Genomic DNA, 23110 nt, shown 5'->3' with positions numbered 1-23110 from the left:
TTCTCTCTTGTAGCAGACTGTTCATTAATCATTCTTTAGATAATATTGGCACTGTGAGTTTTCAGTTAGGAAGTAAAAAACCCTGCAATTTCTGGATTGATCAGAAAATCTGAGCACATTTGTGGAGAAAACAGTCAATTCCAGTAAAGCAAAATTTTCTCTAACCCCAACTGTGAAGTCAAGAAGGAAAAAAATAATCAACCTTTTCCCATTTCCAATGATAATTCTTCTTCATTGGAATAGATCTAAGGGTTAATTTATGATTTGAGAAAAGACTATCACTTCCCCAATTTTTTTTTTTTTTTGTAAAGTGTGGTTGTATGTCGGAGGAAGGTAGAGAGGTCCCAGAATGAATTCACTAATTGGGGTTTTCACCTGCTGTGAGTCTAATCGAATACAAAGCCTTATTTGTAGCTGAAGAGAAAGAGAGATTATGCAGAGTGTCAGAATTTCTGCCTAGTTTTGAAATTCCTGTTATTTGGCACAATCAGCTTGGGAAAGGCAGACAAACAGTTACAGCTCTGAGCTCTTAAGGTGGATAAGGAATGTTGTAGCAGATATACTTGAACCACCTTAATCAGTTCTCCATTTTTAGCAGGTGATGTAGTTCATATAAGCCTGACAGTGCTATAGCTTGCAGGCTAATAGGCACGCTGATTCTTTCCCACTAAGCGACTACCGGCCTCTGAGGTTAATGAAGTGTGCCTTTATTTTAGTGAAGATGCTAAACTTCACATCTTTTTAGATGTTCAGCTTGATATAGGTGGCTCTGTGAAGGTTTGAGAAATCGTATTAAATGAAAACTGCTTGCAATTGAAGGAGAGTTCGACTTTATCTGGAACCTGTCTGGTGAAATCTCTGGTGTAGCTGGCAGCTGTCTCCGAAAACTTTCTGTGTCCTGGCTTATTCTGCCTTCCTGCAAAGGAAAGGCCTGGAAAAAATAAGCTTTTGTGGGAGTATGATGTGCTCTGCGTCTGAAAGCAGAGTTTTCAGAGTTGGTTGCTGATGGTTTAACAATGATCTAGAGGCATTGTTACACGTATTTTAATTAGTATGCCATCACATTTGCCCTAAGTGGCAGTGATTCACCGTTATTGTAAGCATTTGTTAGAAGTCTGATTCATGGTCTCTGGCTAGAGCTTACACTATACAAAGAGAAACATACAGATATTATATATTTACTGGATATCCAAGTGTTGACGTTTTACTATAAAATATGCATTACTTACTTGAAGCAATACATATCCTCTGAATGGGTTTTTACAATATGGTACAGGTTATATTTAACGTTGACTGCAGTAAATAAAACAATTCACATAGAGACTCTTAGAGCAAGCTGGCTCTTAGGGAATGGTGATGTTCCTCAGGGCCATCTCCCCAGTGAATGTTTTGTAAACCCATCCCTTGTCATTTTCTTATTCTACTAATCAGTTTAACATTGCTAACATTGGAGTAACATTGAAAATTACAAGTAGCCTAGAAAAGTTACATTAAAAAAAAAGGTAAGATGTGCTTGTCAAAGATTAGAGAAGCCTGGTTTCTGTACTTAGCCCTTTACACTTGCCACCAAATGGTTATATCTAAACCTTTTCTTTCTTTTTTTTTCTTTCTTTTTTTTTGGTTTTTCAAGAAAGTGTTTCTCGGTGTAGCTTTGAGCCTTTCCTGGAACTCGCTTTGGAGACCAGGCTGGCCTCGAACTCACAGAGATCGCCTGCCTCTGCCTCCCGAGTGCTGGGATTAAAGGCATGTGCCACCAACGCCTGGCTTATATCTAAACCTAACATCCCTACAATACTGCCATTTCCAAACTGTAACTCTAATTCAAATGATTATCCCTCTAAGCCTCAAACTGAAAGGACTAACAACTGCTTCCAATGCACCTTCACTCTTTACACTACACAACTATCTTTACCTCATTGTGTTTGATATTTAACTTATCATCTGTCCTGTCACCTTCTATGCTGTGGTGACATTTCTTGTTTGGTGAATGTTATCCATTCAATTTTGGGATCCACCTTGGGATAGTAAGCCTGTAGTGATATGAACAACAATGGCACCCATAGGCTCATTTATCTGAATGCTTTGTCATCAGGGAGTGGCACTCTTTGAGGAGTAGAACAATTATGAGGGGTGGCATTGTTGGAAGAAGTGTGTCACTGGGGGTGATCTTGAGGTTTCAAAAGCCCATGCCAAGCCCAGAGTCTTGGCCAGCACATCAGGTTGTAGCTCTCATCTACTTCTCCAGCAACATTTCTGCCTCCATTCTGCCATGCTGATAATGGATAATGGCCTAAACCTCTGAAACTGTAAGCAAGCCCCCAATTAAGTGCTTTCTGTTTTAGGAGTTACCATTGTCGTGGTGTCTCTTCACAGCAATAAAACCCTAAGACAAGGCTTTATCCTTGGTTGCATGTTAGACTCTCCTGGAGAGCCTTAAAAATCTCAATGCCCAGCACCAATTAAATTAGAATGTAAGAATAATATGTTGGGCTGTATATTGGAATATTGGAACATTTTAACATTCCTCATGTGATGCTAGTGAGTTTAGGACCACCATCTGTCGCTGGAGTTACCGCCAGTCTTGCCAAGGCCGGCAGCCACTCAGACTCAAATAAACACACAGATGCTCATATTATTTAAACTGTTTGGCCTAATGGCTCAGGCTGCTTGCTATCTAGTTCTTACATCTTAAATTAACCTATTTCTATAAATCTATACCTTGCCACATGGCACATGGCTTACCAGTATCTTACATGTTGCTTCTCATCATGGCAGCTGGCAGTGTCTCTCTGCCTCAGCCTTTCACTTCCCAGAATTCTCCTCTCTGCTTGTCCCGCCCATACTTCCTGCCTGGCTACTGGCCAATCAGCATTTTATTTATACAAGTGATATCCACAGAAAGGAACAAATGGGGTGTGGAGATGCCAGCGAGCTGCCCAAGGAGCAATATGAAATGGGATGCAGGTAAAGCCACGGAACATGAGGTGATACAGAGATTAATAGTAATGGGCTAATTTAAGATATAAGAGCTAGCTAGCAAAAGACTTGAGCCATGCTCATGCAGTTATAATTAATATAAGGCTCTGTGTGTTTACTTGGGGGACGTGAGTGGGAAAGATTTGTCCCCACCACTAGCAGGCCAGGACATAGGAAATCATCCAACTACATCTGATCAACCATTTGATCTCATGCTTGGTACTAGGGATTTTGTTAGTCTATGGTGAGAATAATAGGGAGCACTATCAGCCCAAGTGGTTTGATCTGTGTGTGTGTGTGTGCGCGCGCATGCGGTGGCAGTCTTCTACTTCCCAGAATTCTCCTCTCTCTTTGTTCTGCCTATACTTAATTCCTGCCTGGCTACTGGCCAATCAGCATTTTATTTATCAATCAATCAGAGCAACACATTTACAGCATCCCCAGCAACCATCTTACTTCTTCTCTATGTATACATCTAGACAGTCAGGGATCCCTTAATGTCTACTTTATATTATAATTTCTTACTCCTTCTGCCCCAACCATAGTTCCTTTAGTTTCTCCTTATATTGCACTAACCTTGTTCCTGGTAGTCTAATTCCAGATTGCCTTCTGACCAAGCCATCACTCTTGTGACTTTTCTAAAGACAAATCTGATAAAGCCACATTTGTAGCTATAGTCCTTCATCTTTCAGAAGGTCGCTCCACACCTTTCAAGTACAGATCAACTCTAGATTTTCTCAGTAATCCTTTATTTATTTATTTATTTGTTTGTTTGTTTGTTTGTTTGCTTGTAACTTCTGTGTTGGCATTCCCTCCTGAAGGCAAGTAGACCACCAAAGCTCTTGGAAAGAATAGAGTTTGATTGCCTTTGTACCTATTCATATTATCACTTTGGTTTCAATGTGACTTCTTGTGGGCCTAATAGGAACTTTATATAAATATTTGTCCAATGACTGTTTAGTCGGTCTTTCTACCCCAAGGGAAAAACTGGATTTGCTGTCTGTCTGACTCTCGGTGTCTAATCTATTTTTCCAGAAGGTGGCTTGAGTTGAAAAGGTCTCTTTTTGGTCAACATTCAAAGAGAAACATGGTACATTCAATGTGGGTACTTGAAAACAGTATAATGAAAAAAGTTATTTCAAAGATTTGGGCAAGGTAGGCATAAAACAAAAAATGGTAAGATTGTGAAAGGGCATAAAGGGAAGGAATGGCTTGTGGCACCTGCAGAATGCTGGGCCTGAAGGGAAAGACTGCCCATTAAGACCTGTGGCTACAAGTCCAAGAACCCAGATACTTCCAGGTCAGGGGTCAGCAGGAGGGAGCTTGAGAAAGAATACCTAGCTATGACTTGCTTTCTTCCCTTTCATCTTCTTCCACAGGCCTTTCATCACTGCCTCCCACTGGTTGAAAGTGAGCAGAAATCAAAGAGCAAGAGAGCCTGATTCCACAGAGGTTTAGCCTCCTAGGGGCACAGAGCAGAGTAGAGAACACAGGATAGGCATGGAAGGGAGAAGGGAGAACAATATCTAGCCCAGTCTCTTAGGCTAGAGAACTAATTTCTTGAAGGTGGGAGCAAAGTTGAAGTGCTTCCAAGATGGATGCTTTAGCTATAGGAAAGTTTTCTGCCTCATCTTCTTGACCCCTTCGTGTCTTATTCCATTTTGACTGCTATTTCTACCAAATGCACTCTCCTTTGCTTTCATCACCTTTGCTTGTGGGCACAATAAAGAAAATGGAGGCATTTTTCATAAGAGAGGCTCTGTCTGTGGCAGGGCAGCAGAGTACCCAATACCATTTAACTATTTTAACTATTAAAAACAGCCCTGTGCCATCATGTTCTAGTTATGATAATGAGGCCAAGAGCTCATTTGTGGTAGGATCTGTAGTCAGGTCTTCAACTTGATTTTCTTCTCGTGGCAGAACTCAGGGTCCTTGTCTGGTATGTGGTTCAAATCAATGCAAAGCAAAACAAAACACTAATGATGATGATGATAATAATAAGGGAGAATTGTGGCATAGCTTAGTGAATACTATTGGTTCAATCCTCCATGTGACCTCAAATTAAGAATAATATGAAACAACTACTATAAAAAGCAACACACACACACACACACACACACATAATATCACTATATAATTTACACATAAAACGAAGATAAGGCAACCCTGTGCTTTAAAAAATACCTTTACTTACTAATCAAAACTCATAATGAACAACAAAACAGTTAGTACGATGCCCATGCCATTCCTTAAAATATTTTCAGTATTTTCTAAAATGATATCAAGATTTTGGTACAAGTGTTTAAGTGCCTATAACTCCAGTCTAAAAAAAAAACCTTAATGCTATATTTTTGAGAATTGCCATCTGTCAAATAAAAAAAAAATCTGAATAGTGATTCTATGTTTTCCATTCTTTTTCTTTTCCCTGACAATTCATTCTTAGTAGTTCTCTAATTGTACAGTGGGAAAATAGACTTTTGCATTTATAGTTTCAAGAAACAGCAGAACTCCTGAATCTTGAGCAGTTCGCTTAAATGTAAAACCATCAACCAAGCAACAGAAAACGAAGAAAAGGGAATGCCAGCAAGCCTCATCACACAGGGGTTGCAGATCTTTAGTCAATTGATTTCTAATATTAACAAGTGTCCATGCTGTGGGGTTTGTATCTTCTCCTTACAGTAAACAATATTTAAGTGATATACAACATCGACATAACGATTACTCTCACTGATTCTCTGCAAAAGCCACTACTTTCTCATCAAAGGTCACTAATCCCTCCACTCCAGAGAAAGATAGAGGCAGACGAGGAATCTACTTTTAGGCCTAGGGAAACCCTCACCCCAAAATAAGTCTGAGTATGACATCCTTAGACACAATAGCAGTGCCCCTTCAGCTCACTAGCTCAAAATTGCTAAAGCACAGCAAAAACAGACCAAGTCTTTGAAGGGAAGTGCCAGAAGTAACATATTTGTTTTAAAATAGCAACACTGGTCTTACCTGCGGGCACACAGCTTTAGTGATAACGTCTACATTTTTGTCTGTTTTGTCAAAGCTAATGAAGAAACCTTCGATTCTCTGTTTGCTTTCTGCCTCTTTGCTGTACTGTGACATACCAATAAGTGGAAATTGATGTCACCAGTCCTTCCAGCTCACACAATCTAAGTAAAAAATGTGGAGGGGAGAAAAAATGGTATTTAAATTAATAAAAAGGGATACACTTAACATGTAGACTTAAGTAGATGAATTCACCAGAAGAGTGAAAAACAAATGATTGAAAGATAAAAAGGCCAAGAAAGGAACAAAGAGAAACAGTGAAAACACAGACTTACTCCTTGGAGTCTAAGAAATGAAGATATGGAGATTGTGGAACATTCTTGTGCTAATGAAGGCTTTCTTCTGTTGGGAAGATTTCCAAGCTCAAAACAGTTGTGTGTAGTTAAACTGTACCTTCCTTTTGCAGCTTCTGGTATGAGTCACACTGGGCCATCAAGCCTACATATCTTTTCAAATCCAGTGCTATACTGGAAAAGAGATCCTTCCAGATTTTCCCTAATACTTCAAGACAAAACCACTGGTGGTACTGTTCTGTGAATCTGTATCAATGCCTCTCCAACTTTAATGTACTCAGTTTTTTATTTGGTAGGTCCAGGTTGGGGCCCTGCATTTTTTCCATTTCTAAGAAGTCTGCAGGTGATGGTGGAGCTGTTAATCCTAGAACTACATTTTGAGAATCAATGCTCTGTCACCATCATAGATATTTCTTAAGAATCCAGTGTAGCCAGGCATTGTGATGCACACCTTTAATCCTAGCACTGGGGAGAAGGAAGCAGGCGGATCTGTGTGAGTTGGGGGCCACTCTGATCTACACGTTGAGTTCTGTAACAGTGAGAATTATGTGAGAGACCTCGTCTCAAAATTTTAAAAAAATCCAGTAGGATGAGTTTGAATTTCATGTTTTCATGCCCTACTCCTTTAATTTTCAACTGAAGAAGGGGTGGAGGAGGGAGGTGAATACTTTCTCATGTGATTATTATTTTTTTCTTTCATTTTCTAAAAGGAAAACTCCAAGCCCACACACTAATTATCTGCGATGAGGTCATTTGCACCTAGGTCATTTATTTAGGCAACAAGTAGTCTTGCCAGAGGATTTTTAAGGGTATGCTGGCAAGAGACATGTGGCTTCCAGGTTCCTGGGTCTACCTTCAACTCCTTTCGATCTTTGTTTATATCCTTTTATTTTGTTTTTTCTTTTCTGTTCTGTTTTGAAAGTGCTCAGTCTCTGGCTGTCCAGGTTCCCAGGTCCTTAGGTGGGGGCGGAGTCCTGCCCGGCCCCGCCCCGTCTGCACGCAGCTCCCCCCTCCCCGTCCGGCCCGCCCGCCAGCCCGCCAGCCAGCCCGGCTCCTCCGCAGTGCTTTCGGCTGCGAGCCTGGGCGGCGGCGCTCGACTTTCGGGGAGCCCCGCGGCTCGGGCAAGCTTACTCCTCCACGCTAAGCTCCCGCCCCTGTCTGCCTGCGGAAACCCTTACAACCATGAGGGAACAGCTCAAAGGGTAAGTGGTTCGTGGTCCCGGACCCCCTCGTATCCCTGCAATTCGTGCACTTGTGGCACAAGCAGCTGCCAGGAGAAGGCAAAACTTGGACCAGAGGCGGTGGTGGCTGGTGGTGGCTGGTATAGGCTAGACCCAGGCGTCGGGGCAGCTCTCCTACCAGTCCTGGGAGCCTCTGCAGGTGCGTCCCCCGGGCTTCCACCCAGGCGCCAGTGCTCGCTACTCAGCTCCTTCCTGGCTGCTGGGACAGGCTCGGAGAGCTAAAGCGAATTTCTCCCTTTGCCCAGAGAGGGACAGCTTGCTCCTCCGGTGGGGATCAGGCCCGGGGAGCTTTTTGCTCCTTTCCGGGGCTGCCGGTGTGGACATGAACCAGGCGGGCTGTTTCCCCAAATCGCCTTTGGACCTGGTAGGAGGAAGGGGTGCACGCGGCTCTACCTTGCATTGCATTGCTAAGTGCCAAAAGGTCAACTTTCTGCCTGATTTCTTCCGAGGATTCCAACTGACATTTCTCTCGCTGTGTTTTTTTCTGTGCTTATTTCATGCTTTAGGATTTGGAAAAATATAATAAGAACAATTAAAGCCTAGAAAGTCAGGAATTGACTGAGAGAAGAAAGAGAGGCTTGGGGGTTTGGGGTTTTCTATGGATTACTATTATAATTATTTGTTTATTTCTTGGGCTTCTTTTGAGGTGTGAAGTCATTTCAGGGTGTCTTTTCTGCTTCTCCAGGTTGTCTTTAAGCAAAGTTTGTCATTCCTAATCTGATCACAATGGAAAGGGAAAGACAATGCTTTATCTCAGTTAAATGTGAAGTTAAGTTTGAAACTTAAATTGAAGGGGTTTAATTGTGTAAGGGAGCATAGCATTAATTGTAAAATGATTTAACATCAAGGAAATGTCCATCTTCTGGTTCAAGTAACAAACTAAAGTCTTGACGTGAAATCTACATTCTTTTTTTCTTCACCAATATGTTCTTCCTGGTCCCCGAGCTTACTCCCACCGTCTGTCCTTGTCACCCCATCATTTATTTTTTTGCCTAGATATTTTTTATTTCCTTGTTACAAACCTTCTAGGGAGGAAATCCTTGCTCTTAAAGAAGCGAAAGGAGCAAATGAAAGAACACAGAAAGGCTTCTGACCCTTGAGCACTGTGGAATTGTTTTCAGTCGTCATTGTTTGATCTTGCACTGGACACGACCCTGCAGTGAAATTGCCTTGGCCAAAGTTGAGGCTGGGTGGGAGGTAAACCTTGCAAAGCAAATAGAACTGGGAGGACAAGTAACAGCTGGAAGAGCCACCAAGGCCGTCATCTTTGCCCTGAGTTGAGCCAAACAGAATCAAATGTGAAATATCTCTTGAGAACAAGAAATGAGAACTAGAATGGTATTTCTGATGCTTAGATTGACATATAGCCACTGAAGTCCCTTCCCCACAGTAGCAGAAACTTCTAAATATATTTCCCATCCCCACCCTGCCAGTATTCCAGCCGTACTAGCCAAGTTCAACAATTCAGCATGCAAATGCCAAGGTTCCTCTAGAAAGAGTCTGATCCTCAGATTAAAGGGAAATTCTCTCTCTCTCTCTCTCTCTCTCTCTCTCTCTCTCTCTCTCTCTCTCTCTCTCTCTCTCTCTCTCTCTCTCTCTCTCTCTCTCTGTGTGTGTGTGCTCCAGACTATATATGAAGCCAAACCCTAATCTTCTGCAAAACATAAGAGAAGGCTACTTTTTTACATTGGTGCATAGTGATTAGTTCATCCCTGGGAAATAGTGGAAAGAATATAGAATATTTTCAATACCAAATAACAGTGGTTGCAAAAGAAATCTTACTTTAATTAGGCACCTGCCATTTTCTCAGTGAATGCCTTAGGTATTTGTTACTTTTATGTGTCTAATGTTTGGTTTTAAGAAACTACAAAAGCAATTCCAATAAGTCTGAGTATTCGAGCACTGACAGCAGGAACAGCTCCAAGGCGGGGATAATAACCTTGCACACTACTTGAAACTAAAAAAGGTGAAAGAAAATTTAAATTCTTTGGGAGGAAATTAGGTCAACCCTATGCTCAATAGAGTAATGCTTTAATTTCTGATTATTGACAAGTAGGTGTTGTGAGGATCTTTTGTCACGGCCAGTGATTTAGTATTTTAATTTACATCACAGTGTCAAATAAAAGGAAAGGAGATTATTTGCAGTTTGTACACATAAAGTGTATGTGTGTGGGTAGGGTGGTGGTGTTAGGTTGAAGATTGCTCAGAGAGGTGTATCTGATGCAAGGGTTTGGAACCTGTGGGGCCAAACTCAATCGCATGTTTCAAAGATTTGGGGAAGGTTTTCGGGATTGTTTACATAGTCTGTGTCAGTGTTAATGGACATAAAGACTTGTGGTCTATATTGAACATCATTGTTCTCAGGAAGGCTGAACAAAGATGTACTCAATAACCTATGAACCGGTTTCAGAAGATCCTCTTTTGTTGGAAATCATATATATACATGGAGTGTTTTCCTGATGTGTGAAGAGCAGAGCATAGTTTTCTATAGTAGCTGTATATTCCAGGTAAATGTGAGTTACCCATCTTGAAGAAGGTGATAGTTTTTTGTTATTTTATTTTTTGAAGACAGCCACAGAGTAACAAATGCAGGTGTAAAAGCCAACCTGATTACCTCTCCCTCCCCTCAAATTAGTGTGTCCTCCAAGACAGAATACAGATGTGAGCTAGGTAAATGTGTGCTTACCATTGCCTTCCTGTCTTTTGAGGAAGGAGGCTTACTGCGTCTCCATAGGGCTTTGATGTCACCCCAGATACAAAATTCCCACATGCAGTGAAGTGAATATTTGGTTCTTATCCCCCAATTTGATGTTCATTCAACTATGTTGCCAAGCACATTAGTGTTAAATGATGAAGAGATTATCTTTCTGATTTTGAGGATCAATCATACCGGTACTTTATTCTCCTCTTCTTTCCACTTCCTTCTTTTCTGGCTGCTTTGCAGTTGAAGGGAAACTGAGACTGCAGGGGGACATGGAAATCTGCTTTTCTAGTTACTCTGGATTGCTTGAAAAGGAAAGGTTTCTTTGTCGAAGGGGAGGAAGATAGAAGAAGGTTGATTTGGGGAATTATTTGAGGAGTTCTTTGAGCTATTTTATGCTAGTACTCTGGAATCTTAGGTGATTGGGAGAATAGTACCTATCAAACAAATAAGGAAGAAGGATGGGAAGGGGACTGGTAATTTCTTCTGTCTTCTCACAGTGGAAATTCCAATTTTGTTGAGGGCTGATGGATTAAAATGCAATTTCTAATACCCTTTTTCTATTTTTAACCTGCTCAATAACTGTCATTAAATGACTAGCAATGTAGGTATGTTGATAAATGCGAACTTGCTCCCTGTTTTATTTTGTTTGTCTTTTGTACATGGGGCATGGGGAACTATATCAAGCTCCTGCTAGCGCTCTCTCTCTGTCTCTCTGTGGAATTCTGCTGGAAATTGTATGCACATTTCTCATTCCTTTAAGAATTCCATTTGCTACAAGTTTATTTCATTGCCCTGTTTCTCTTCTGTGAAACAGTTTCAGATGGTTGCTTTTCAGAGTGGTTGTGTGTCCTTGCCTGGTCAAGTTTATCAGCTTAGCCAGACAGTTTCCTGCAGGTCCATTAAAGATGTCACAGTCGACCCAATGTCCTGGAAATGGGACATTGTTATTGCACTGTGTGTCTAGTAAGGGCCGTATGTGTGGATATTTCCATCTTTTCCCCTTTTCTTTCACTAGTGCTTACATCTATATGGGCTTTGGAGAGGGAGGAAGCTGGAATTCAGGACGGAGTCCTTGTCTATGGAATTGGGAGACACAGACACTTTTTGAGCTACAAATCACTCGAGAACAAGCAACACTTTTTCCATGAAGCTGCAAGCTGCAGCCTCCTTGTGCTGTGCATATAAAGTACCAGTCCCGCCTACTCCTTCTTTACATCATAAACCAGCGTGGTCATGGGCTTTCCCAAACCTTCCTGAAGTGTCTGCCGCCCCCCTTGCTCTTCTTACTCCTCACGACTCCCATGTCACTCTGTTATATTCCCTCAACTCATAGTCCTGATTGACACTCTTCAACTGTGAATTTTCTCTGCAGAACGGAAATGGACACATTTGGAAGGGAGTGAGAGCCATTCACAAGTGAACATTCTCTTGCGAATTGATTCCAGTAGCCTTCACAGCTCAATTACTGAACTGTAAATCTCACAGGGAGGATGGTCTTTGAAGTTGTGCTGTTTGGGGCAATTTCCATCTGTCTTTATGATATTTATGATTCTATTTATCAAACTACTTGAGGTGTTTCTCCTTTTGACTTCTTTTTAACCAAATACATGGTGAATATAGTTTTTGCTCTCTGGGAAGGATCATTCTTAAGCTCCCACATCTCTACTGTAATGAATGGTAACTTGGGGACCACATGGCAGCAAAATGACTGTATTCAGATGTGTCAGTTCTCAATGTCAGTTAATCCTTTCACCTCTTTACCAGGTGAGTACACTTGCCTCAAATTACACCACCTCTAGGCTGTAAAGCCCCAAGTTCAAAACCTACACTGAGTTCATTTGACATTATTGCTTCCCCAAACTCCTCTTTTTATGTGGAGCCTCTGTCCTTTCTGGTCCCCTTGACATGCCCAAATTTAAGCTCTTTCTTCCCTCTCTGGTCCCCACTTTTCCCATTAAAAGATTAGAAATAGGCTCAGCATATGAATGCTAAAATATTGTTCCAAGCTGCATTTTATTCTATCAAAGCTCACCATGTAATCTCTGAAACCAGGAAATATGATGCTATGGTGATTCATGTAGATGGGCCAAGGTAAGGTAAAGTATATGTAGTTATCTCTCCTGGGTTTGTTCATGTAATTGAATGGGAAACAAAGGTGTTTTGTTCTTTTTGTGGCAGGAGCTAATAGCCGGCAACCACACTTTAAGAAATGGAGAAGTGTGAATGCTTCATTCAGGACTAAGTAAATATAGGAAGAAGTGAAGTGGTCTACTACAGGGTACTGAGTTTAAAAAGGAATGGGAAAAAGGAAGAATGATAGGATATATTAGTTGAGTGCTGGATATGCCTTAAGCTGAAATGGAATACAGGTGTCACCAACATGAGGTCTGACCATGGAAAAGAAAGAGTAATGGGAAGAGGGCAAAGGAAACAAATGAGAAATTAGGGGATTTGTAAATATGGAACTGACAGAGCTGACAGTTGTCATTTTCCTTTTTGTATGTTTCACAGTGGAGAAGTGAGGCAATCCAGACCGGTTAAATAGCAAGGTCAATGTTGAATTTGTTAAAAACAGTGGTGCATTCAATGTGTGGGTGTGAAAAAGAAACAAATTCTAGACCTAATCATGTTATTATTGCTCTTTCCATTTGAAAATAAAGAAGCGTTTCTGCATGCAAGGCAGTCTGAAGTTCTCTATGGAAGTCCTTGGAAGTAGCAAAGTGAAGTAAGAGCATTTGTCTTTCTTTTGCTATCGCGCACTGTAGATTCTAAAGTCTCTTTTTATATTTTGTGTTTTAGCCACGAGACCCAAACAACTTGTTGGGACCATCCCAAAATGACAGAGCTCTACCAGTCTTTAGGTAAGGACATGGCCATGTTTCCTTCAGGTTAAATGTCAGGTTATTAAGTGTAATTTGTAGTGTGCAAGCTATTTGTTGTATAAATCTATCAGGAGACTGCTTCGGGGTTAAGCGGCTGCACTCTTCTAGTCCCAGTTGGCAAACAGACATTCTCCTCTTCACAACTAACTTTATAATATCACTGATTCTTTACAATTCAGTAGACCTAAAGGTCAATGTTACTTTTATTTGCTGCCTAGGAGAATGGAAAAGCACTTGCAATTTAGGGCAATTTTTTTTTTTACCATAAAGAAAACTGTTTCAAGTTACTTCTGTTGATTTGTCCCCTGTGAAACCAAAGTGATAGCTTTTATTAAAGTATGAATGTTGTGTAAAGTGATTTTTCTGCCCCCTTTCCAGTGCTCACAATTTCTATGGTTTATTAAGTCATCATTATGATCATTTCAATGATTTATCTACGTTGGTTTGTTGGGTATTTATTTGAAAGCCTGGCAGGTTTTAAACTCTTTATTCTGTAGATTTTTAAAAGATTTTTTATTACTATTTATTTTATATGTGTGGGCATTTTGCCTGAATGTATCTCTAATGTATCTCTGTGTACCATGTGTGTGCATGTTACTTGAGCAGTCCAGAAGAGGGTGTCTGATCCTCTGGAACTGGATTTACAGACATTTGTGAGCCACCTTGTGGGTGCTAGGAATCAAAACAAGGTCCTCTAAAAGAGTAGCCAGTGCTCTTAAATGCTGAGCCATCTCTTCAGTCTTATTTTGGGATGTTTTGACCAGATATACAGCATAAAAATATAGAAATGATACCACTCTCTAGTACTTGATTGTATATTGTTTCTGTTTGGCTTTGTAGGGATTAATCTGAACTGAATTCTCCAATGTGGCTAAATTTTTAGCTATTATTTTGTTTTTGTTAAAAAATCATGCATTCTTTACTTTTAAGTCTGCTTTTATTTGAAATTATAAGCTAATAATGCTTAAGATTTAAAGTTAATGTGGTCACTGGGTATGGTGGTGTATACCTTTAATTCCAGCACTTGGGAGGCAGAAGCTGGCAGTTATCTGAGTTGGAGGCTAGCCTGGTCTACACAGTACTTTCCAGGCCAGCCAAGGCTACACAGTGAGACTCCTGCCTTAGTAAACAAAACAAGGAAACAAAAAACCTACAAGTACAAAATGAAGTTAATGTGATAAAACCCATGGGAATCTTTGCTTTCATATACCCTTTTACACATAAATTGTGTTTATGAATGAAGAGTTGTGGAGGGGAGGCAGGATCACACCTATGAATTGCCTGTCATAGTTCTCATTGAATGATGGATTTCAGGTCCAGGTTCTAGAGGCATTAAGGAATACACAAGGTATCATTAGCCACAAAATAAAACAGAACGACCTTTAAAAAAGCATTTTGCTGGGCTTGGTAAAACATACTTTTTAAGCCTAGCACTCTGAGGCAGGCAGATCTCTGTGAATTAAAAGCAAGCCTGGCCTACATAGTGAGATTCAGGCCAGCCAGAACTACTTAGTGGTACCCTATCTCAAAAAAAAAATAATAATTTAAAAAAGTGATAAAAATTTCTTCCAGAAAGTCTGTAAAATGAAAGTAAAAAGCATGAAAAGAAAAAAAAATATCAGCTGTAATTCTACTAGCCAGAGATGTCTAAAACATTTCAATTAATATTATATGTCATTTCAGTGTAGCTATGTGTATAAATTAAAAATAAATAAATAAATAAATAAAGATCAGTTAATAATTAAGCACTACATTTTCAGGCCCATAGATGATTTCAACTTGTAATGTTGGATTGTTTCTACCATGTGTAGAAAACTTGAATGTCATATGTAGTTCACAGAGCCCACTTAGAACTCTACCTGAGTTACTATGATCTTTAGTTGTAAAATGGTAATTTACTTGAAAAAGCAATTATAGAACTAACACATTAACTTTTTAAAGTTTAAAAATATGAATAAGCTTTAAAAATTCCAAATTATTCATTAATTACTCCTTAGAATTAACTATTGTTTGGTAAGCTAGCTTTAAAAAGTTAAAAACTAGTTTATTTGACTGGACATGTAGCTTAGTGGTAGACCATATTTATATTATCTATGAAGACTTTGGTTTGATTCTTACCACATCACACAAATATATACACACTTCTTTATTTTTTATGAGTGATTCAGTATTAAAAACCTACTTTTTATGTAAAAGTAGCATATTGTGGCCATATTTCCATTTGATTATATATTCTTTTCTATCACTCTTATTTTGTAATGAGACATTACAAACGTGATTGACTAATATAGATATAATATGAATATATATTTATATATTTATATGACTAATATAGATATAAATATAGATATAATATAATTAAAATCTCATATAGAATTTGTGTAGATGTTTTCATCTTCTATAAGAATTATATACATATGTGATCATATCTTAATGCTTTCTCAGTAGTTTGAATAGTTGTTGATAAATCATATTTCTTATTTGGCATAGCTTTTGACCTTGGGCTAATCATTCCACTTTGGAAGGCAATGGCATTTTACAGTTGCAGGAGATTCTACAGCTTATATATTGTAAAGCTTCTCTTTTATTAAATCAACTTTATTGAGGTATTATTTGCATAAATAAAATGCAGTATATAACTCTGTATTCAATTCTAAATCCCAGTGAAATTTTTTCTTTCGAGCCTAATAACAAACATCTTACAAATGAACTAAGTGTTGACATTTGTTTTTCAGTTTTTAGAGCTAGTATTTCCAAGATTTTTCTTTTACAATAAACTATTTCTTCATCTGAATGATTGTTCATCAAATCATTGTTTATCCTTCATTTATTGAGGGCCTACACTATATCTTACCCATGTGACATGCTAGCAATTTACCTGCATGGTAGATGGTATTAACATTCACCATTTCTTGAAACATTGACTTCAGGTTCAGAGAGGCATTCAACAGGAGTGCACAAACATTTCAGGATATATTAGCAATTGACCAAGGCGTTATGTTAGTGAATTCCCTGATCTGATTGCTATTATTCTCTCAGTAAAGTATGGCCATATTGGTTAGTGCATACCTGTGTTATACACACACACACACACACACACACACATATATATATATATATATATATATATATATATATACATTTACAGTTATAACTATGGCTAGATTACATGAGTGAAAGTTTTTGAACAAATTATGGTGCTTCTGAAAATGATATAAATTCCTAGACTGCAGGTCTTTTTTTTTTTTTTACCCATGGAATGATCAATTTAGATTGTTATGCCTTCAGCTCTGGTGGTATCTTACATAATTAATGCAAACATTGCTCTTCTCCTTCTCACAGATTATAATGTACTGTCTTTGAAATATAAGCAGAACAGCCTGAAAAGAAATCTTTGGTTTTAACTTTTATTTATTGGCTTATATTTTTTCCTTTTTCAAGAGCTAGCTTTAGTTCTAAGTTATTGCTTTGAACTGGAGAAAATGGCCCAAATTCTTCAGATGTACTCAGTTCATGAGAGGACAAGGGTCTGTGTAGTCACATGTTTTAGAGCACATCTAGCCTTGTCTCCTGATCGAGCCTGAACTTCATGTCTGTGGTGACACACTCAAAATGCCAACACTGTCTTTATCCTCTCTGTATCCCCATTCTGAACATTTTACAGTGGTTCACCATACACATGCAGTGTTACATGTTCTGAAATATACCCACTTTTAAGGACATGTTCATTTTCAAATTTGTTCAGAGTCCCAAGCAACCTGTTCAACACACATCTATATACTCTTTATCACCGTTAAGAGTTCAGTTATTTTCTCTACTTCATATCTAAGCAGCATGGTATCAGAAGTCAAACCCATTTGTAAGAACTGGAAACTAGTATGTGAGCATTAAATGATGAAGGGTGAAATGGTTCTTGAGATATTAATATTAGATGCTTCCAATCAAAAGTTACTAGGAATTTTCTTTTTTATTCTTTCCTCCTGATTTTCTACAATGAACAATATTATTAGGAAGTTAGCAAAAAAATGTTTCAGCATTGATGGCTCCATTTCATTCTTTAGTGTCCCTCTAGCTATAATTCTATAGGCAATGAAAATCCATAATTGAAAAACAGAAGCAGCTATTCATGTATACACACATGTACACACAACATGTTCAGTATATACATACACACACAATATAGAGAAATACCATACATACTTAGATGTAGGTAATTTATGTTTAAATCTTCTGATTTTTGCAGAACTAGTCAAGTAAATAAGCTCAAGAGGATTATATCATATATTTTAAGCTCTAAATATATCCAATTACACACACACACACAAAAATCAGGCTTAAATATTTTAACAATAACAGGATGCAACTCAGCAGAACTTACCTAGCGTACTTGAGGAGGTCTATTCTACCCCAAATACATACATGTACACATGCTTTAGCACCCCCACACATGCATGCACACACACACACACACACACACACACACACACACACACACACACACACACACAAAGAAAACTAAAAAAACAATCAGTGTTAGAGAACATAAGACTAACATTGTTTGTGAGCTATTGGGGATTTTACCAAGGGCCTTATACATCCCAGGGAATTACTCTACCATTGAATTATATCCTTATCCCCTCCCAGGACTAATTTCCTTTAACTTAAAAGAAACATGTGAAGATTAATTTTATTTTACTCTTAATATATATAAAATGGCTTTTTCAGCATGGGCTTTCATCAAATGCCAGAAATATGAGTATTTCCCCCATTTCTCGGCTCTGTATATGAACAAAAATTTCTGAGTCACAAGGGAAAATATTGTCAGGTTCCCATACATTCAAAATAGTCATAATAAATACATAAAGGGCTGGAGAGATCAATCAGCAATTAAGAGCACTAATTGCTCTGGCTGAGGACCCAGGTTCAGTTCCCAGCCCCCATAAGGCAGCTTACAACCTTCTGTAACTCCAGTTCCAGGAATCTGATGACCTCTTCTTGCTTCTAAGGGCAATACACACATGTGGTAGACATAAATACAGGCAAAACATTCTTACACATAAAATTTTAAAAAATCTTTTAAAAAGTATTAATTTAAATGTTCATAGTAACTGTTTAACAGTCATTAGAAATTTGGAATTCCACAAAATTATTATACAACATTAAGAAATTTGTAAAACCACTGTCCTGTATTTTCACTAGGAAGAAACAAGTAAGAATAACAATTTTTTTTTGTAGTATTTCTTTATGATTACCCACATTAATAATAGACTAGTAGTGGAAAATAGTAGTGGTGCTATTGGAATATATAAAAAAAAACAAAGGGTCTCATATCTTCTAAATGAAATTTTGAGACAGTATATTCATCATGGTTTCTTAGAAATAGCTGTATGCTTTATCCATGAAGTGCATTTCATGTTTCTATCGGCATGTTTACAAATGAAATGGAATGATTGTTATAAAGCTCTGTGTGACTCTCAAACACATTTACAAATCAGTAGGTGTTCACGGGTAATATGCTCTGCAGTTTATTTTAAAATACTAATATATTATTGCAATTAATTGATTAAAAATTGTCCTTTTCTCAAAGTTGGCATTTCACTTAATAAATTCATCACTAAAATCTTAAGAAAATATTTAAAAAGTTTCCCCTTCCCTCATACTATATGTCAGTTAAAAATACTTTAACAATCCAAGTGTGGTGGCACACACCTTTAATCCCAGGACTCGGGAGGCAGAGGCAGGTGGTTCCCTGAGTTAGAGGCCAGCCTGGTCTTCAGAGCAAGTTCCAGGAAAGACAGAACTACACAGAGAAACCCTGCCTCAAAAAACTTTATTTGTGGTACTTTAATTATAAATCCAATAAAATCTTTATGTGGCCCCCCATAGTTTCTTTCCAAATTATAATGAGTTTTTTGCATTAATGATACCATCAATTCTGCAGAATAATAGTAGTAGGCAGGCTACATGTTTCCCGTTCATTGATTTCTTTGTAACCAACAGTGTTTTTTTCTCACGTTCTTGAAGTTCTAGCATATCTTATCTGTTGCTCAAGTTTTGGAACCCATATTCAAGCATGGTATTCACTTGAATGATAAAAATGTTGTCAGCTTTTGAAAATTAGCTTATGAATGTTTTAGGAATTTTTATCCTTATCTTTATACCCATTACTTTCAAGAAGCTTCAATTGTTAAAATAAGGACTTGGATTTTGGGTGTGAAGGGTCTGGTATTTGTGTGATTCTTTAACAGTTCCTAATTAAAAGGATTATTTAAATTCTAGTTAGGTGAAAAGGCTAAAAATACTATTATTAGTAAATGATGGCAAGGTGAGGGGTATAGCTTAGTGATAGATCACATACTTCATGTGCATCAATGTTTCTACCACTGCAAAAAAAAATACAATTGCAAAGATAGACTTAGGAACGCTGTCAAAAACCTCCTGTTCCTCTTTCTTCCATTTGCTCAAGAGGAAGAAATGTTGTAAATGTTTGCTCATTGTCCATTCCTTTTGATAGGCTTTACATTCCATTAAGTATTCTCTCCTGAGGATGCTCTTAGATTAGAAACGGCAGGATTCGGAATGACTGTATTCCTTTTGCACTGGGCATGTGTCCTTATGCTTTGCTCAGCATATTTTGTATAGTAAACTGTCTTCAATCAAGGCTCTAAATAGGTAGGTTTCCTTGCCTCTATTCTCACCTTTAGTTTTGCCTCAAACTAGAAAGGAAGTGCAGATCTCGATTTCATCTTCATGTGACCTTGGACTGTTCTTTTACTTTTCTTTGATCTAAGTTTCTCATACGTACTGTTGGACAGGTATCTAAATATTAGTTTTTCCTCTTAACTCCTGGCTAGAATTAGGCTTGCTTTTGTGGTTACTGTTGTTCTACCTCCTGCTCCAATGATTTTTATCATCACCAGCTTAGAAGATGGGAATAATAGGATAATAATATTTATAATACTTATAATTAGATTTGTGTGGCATTATTTAGTGTATATGGAGTCTTCAGAAATAACCATGTTTCACCCTTATACAACTGTGAATTAGATGGCCTGGAATGTCTATCACTCTCAATTTCAGATCTCATGTCTTATCAGCTCCTTGAGTGTACTCCTGCTTTTGATTTAGAAAATAATGTTATCATGTCAGAGGACAGGGTAACTATTTCCTTTTTTCATTTGGACTTGGGCAAGCTAAGGCCCAAGAAAATGTGACATATTCGTAATGACATATGGATTGAAGATAAGTAATCAAGTCCTGAAGACATATTTTATGGCTTCTAGTTCACTGTTCTCAAAGGAATATCCATTCTGCCTAGCATGATTTATAAAACTGCTTTATCAACATAATTACGCTATGGAATCCCAAATGACGCTCTTTATTCCAAAGCTGACATAGTTAGCACAGGAGATTTACTCAGATTTGCAAAACAGAATATAGACAATATTAAGATAGTTTGCTTTGACCTCTGCAATGCTGCTTATCAAAGGAAAACAGAAAACTTACCAGCCCCTTCAACATTGATTTGGAACAATTGATTTTTTTTCCTTTTGCAAAATAGAAATGTAACTTCCAAATCAAAATGGATGGCATTTTAATGGACAATTTTATTAGGGCAGTTTTTCTTGTTCGTATGACTTGATGTAAAGCTTCTAATTGAGGAATATACATAAACATAGTTCTGATTTGCATTTCCCAAAGCCTGTATCCCAAGGAAAGTCAGAAAGAATTGTTTCTTAGACAGTGACTGCTACAACTTAAAAGAGCTGCCAAATTGGAATTTAGTTGATCCAAGTAAGAGGAGCATTAAGGTTATACCTGCAGCCAGGAGGAAAGCACTAGTGTGGACAATTTTGTGTAGCTAGTTTTGCAAAAGACTTTTTTTTAAATTTTGTACATGGGGAAAAGGCATCTAAAAACGTTAAAAACGTGTCTGATCTTATTCAGACATTTCCAATATTTCTCTTTTTTTTAATGCACAAGTCTGATTACCTTTATGTCTCTTGGGAGTTGCAATTTTGCTGAAAAGAGATTCAGAACAGTCAGAACACTCACATAAAATAGTGAGTTTTAAAGTCCATCCCCTCTATGGTAGTAATAAAATGACCTAAAAATACTCTGAAAGAGTCTTATGACATAGGGAATGAATCATTAGCTTATTTATGAGTTGGTGATAGCCTGTGACAATGTTTCTGAATTTGCTATTCCACAGTCTTGACTTGTATAACTCTAGAGAAGTCCTTGTGCCCCCTAATAAGTGAAGCTTATGTAACTTGGAAAAATGTTGTGTATGACTATTTGTATGCATATCTGGATAGGTGTATGCACTTATATATATTTATATATTTGTGTATTTGTACTGTGTTAATTTCGATGTAAAGGCAATCGGTTGTATAGTTTACTTTCTGATCCTGTGCAGAGCAATGTGTTTCAAACTTACAGTAGTCGCTTGCAATTCTATTTGTCCTTTTAAAACCATTTTTAAATTACAATTTTTTCTCTTTTTTTCTTATTAAGAAATGTTTTATTTATTTTACATACCAACTACAGATACTCTTCTCATCCCTCCTCCCACTCCCCCCAAGCCTTCCCCCACCCTGATCCAATTCCCATCCCCTCCTCTGAAAAGGTAAGGCCTCTCTCCCATGGGTAGTCAGCAAAGTCTGGTACATTCAACTGAGGCAGGTCCAAGCCCCTCCCCCTGCATCAAGGCTGTGCAAGGTGTCCCATCATAGGTAGTGAGCTCCAAAAAGCCAACTCACACACACAAATTTGTGTATCTATGTTTGGATATCTGTAGTGCAAGCCAAGACAATTTTGTGGAAGTCAGTTGTGTCCCTCAGCCTCTGGGTACCAGGTCATCATGCTTGGAGTCAAGTGCCTTTACCTGCTGAGCTGTCTCTCTAGCCTGTATTTGTTCTTGTCTACATGAAGCACAGCATAGTTCATGTAGGTAATTCTCCTGTACTTATAACCAAGCACTCATAAGACATGTGTAACTCACTGTCTAAATTTACCATCACTCAGCCTGGTCTGGTACCCAGGTCTATGAGATGAGCCTGTTGAGTTTGTATGTCATGTAATGAAAACTTTATATAAAAGTTGCATAGTAGACTCTTAATTTCTATATTTAGGAAAAGCTGCATTTTGAGTAGCAATGTTCTAGAGCATTTAATTTTTGACAGCATAGACCTAGACTTAAATCATGTGACTTGGGGCAAGACAGAGTAGTTAACCAAATAAGAATACCTGAAAAAAGTTACTGATGAGTTTTCATGTTTTGCCAATTAAGTCAAGTTCAGACAATGGAACTGGGCATGTCCAACCCTCCTTAGCAATTATTTTAGATGAGAAAATATATACACCATCCTTTAATAAGATGAAGCCTAAGGATTAATTGTTGGGAACCTCACTACTTAGTTTAATGCCTCTTCTATCTATTATAATTAAACTTAATGTGGTATATCTAAATTTTGAGTTTTTTTCTACTGAATAAACTGTTGTATGCATATTCTGTTTAAATTTAGGCATAATGTTTTGTTGCAGCAAAATAGTTCATTTACTTTGAATCTGGAGAAATGTGTATTTAAATTCTAGTTCTTCCACAAGGTTTCTGTGTCCAAAGAAGCCACAAATAATTCTGAAACTCAATTTCTGGATTCATGCCTTAGGAAAATTTACAGAGATTAAAGATAATATACACATAATAATAAAATGCCTGAGGTAGGAACTATTCAAGGAGTTATAATTGCTATTAATAATGACAACATTTAGAACAAACAAGAATTCATAGTAGAACCTTTATCTGAAGGCAGATGTCCTCATCAATATCTTAGGTTTGTATCTATCTGTAGCTTTATAATTCTTTGTTCCGCTCTTTATATTTACGGTCTTCAAAGTTTAAGTCAGGTATAGTGGCTCACATCTGTAATCCTAGAACTTGGTTAGCTGAGGCAAGAG

General features: G+C 38.0%; 1 protein-coding gene across 15 annotated transcripts in view; it reads left to right on the top strand.

Annotated features, from left to right (window-relative positions):
- Dmd (dystrophin) overlaps positions 1–23110 on the top strand; it is a 2251111-nt gene that overhangs the window by 2096201 nt on the left and 131800 nt on the right. For 11 of the 15 annotated variants that reach the window (XM_076562037.1, XM_076562042.1, XM_076562041.1 and 8 more), the window contains one exon: positions 13068–13129. In XM_076562037.1, coding sequence (XP_076418152.1) covers positions 13068–13129 — 62 coding nt within the window. Of the gene's footprint in view, positions 1–6814; positions 7526–13067; positions 13130–23110 lie in introns of those variants that run through there. The other 4 variants (XM_016006039.3, XM_016006040.3, XM_006987521.4 and 1 more) reach the window with 2 other exon arrangements.

Source organism: Peromyscus maniculatus, chromosome X (assembly GCF_049852395.1).
Source record: "Peromyscus maniculatus bairdii isolate BWxNUB_F1_BW_parent chromosome X, HU_Pman_BW_mat_3.1, whole genome shotgun sequence".
NCBI classification, from domain to species: domain Eukaryota; kingdom Metazoa; phylum Chordata; class Mammalia; order Rodentia; family Cricetidae; genus Peromyscus; species Peromyscus maniculatus.
This window is presented reverse-complemented; position numbering and strand designations above follow the sequence as displayed.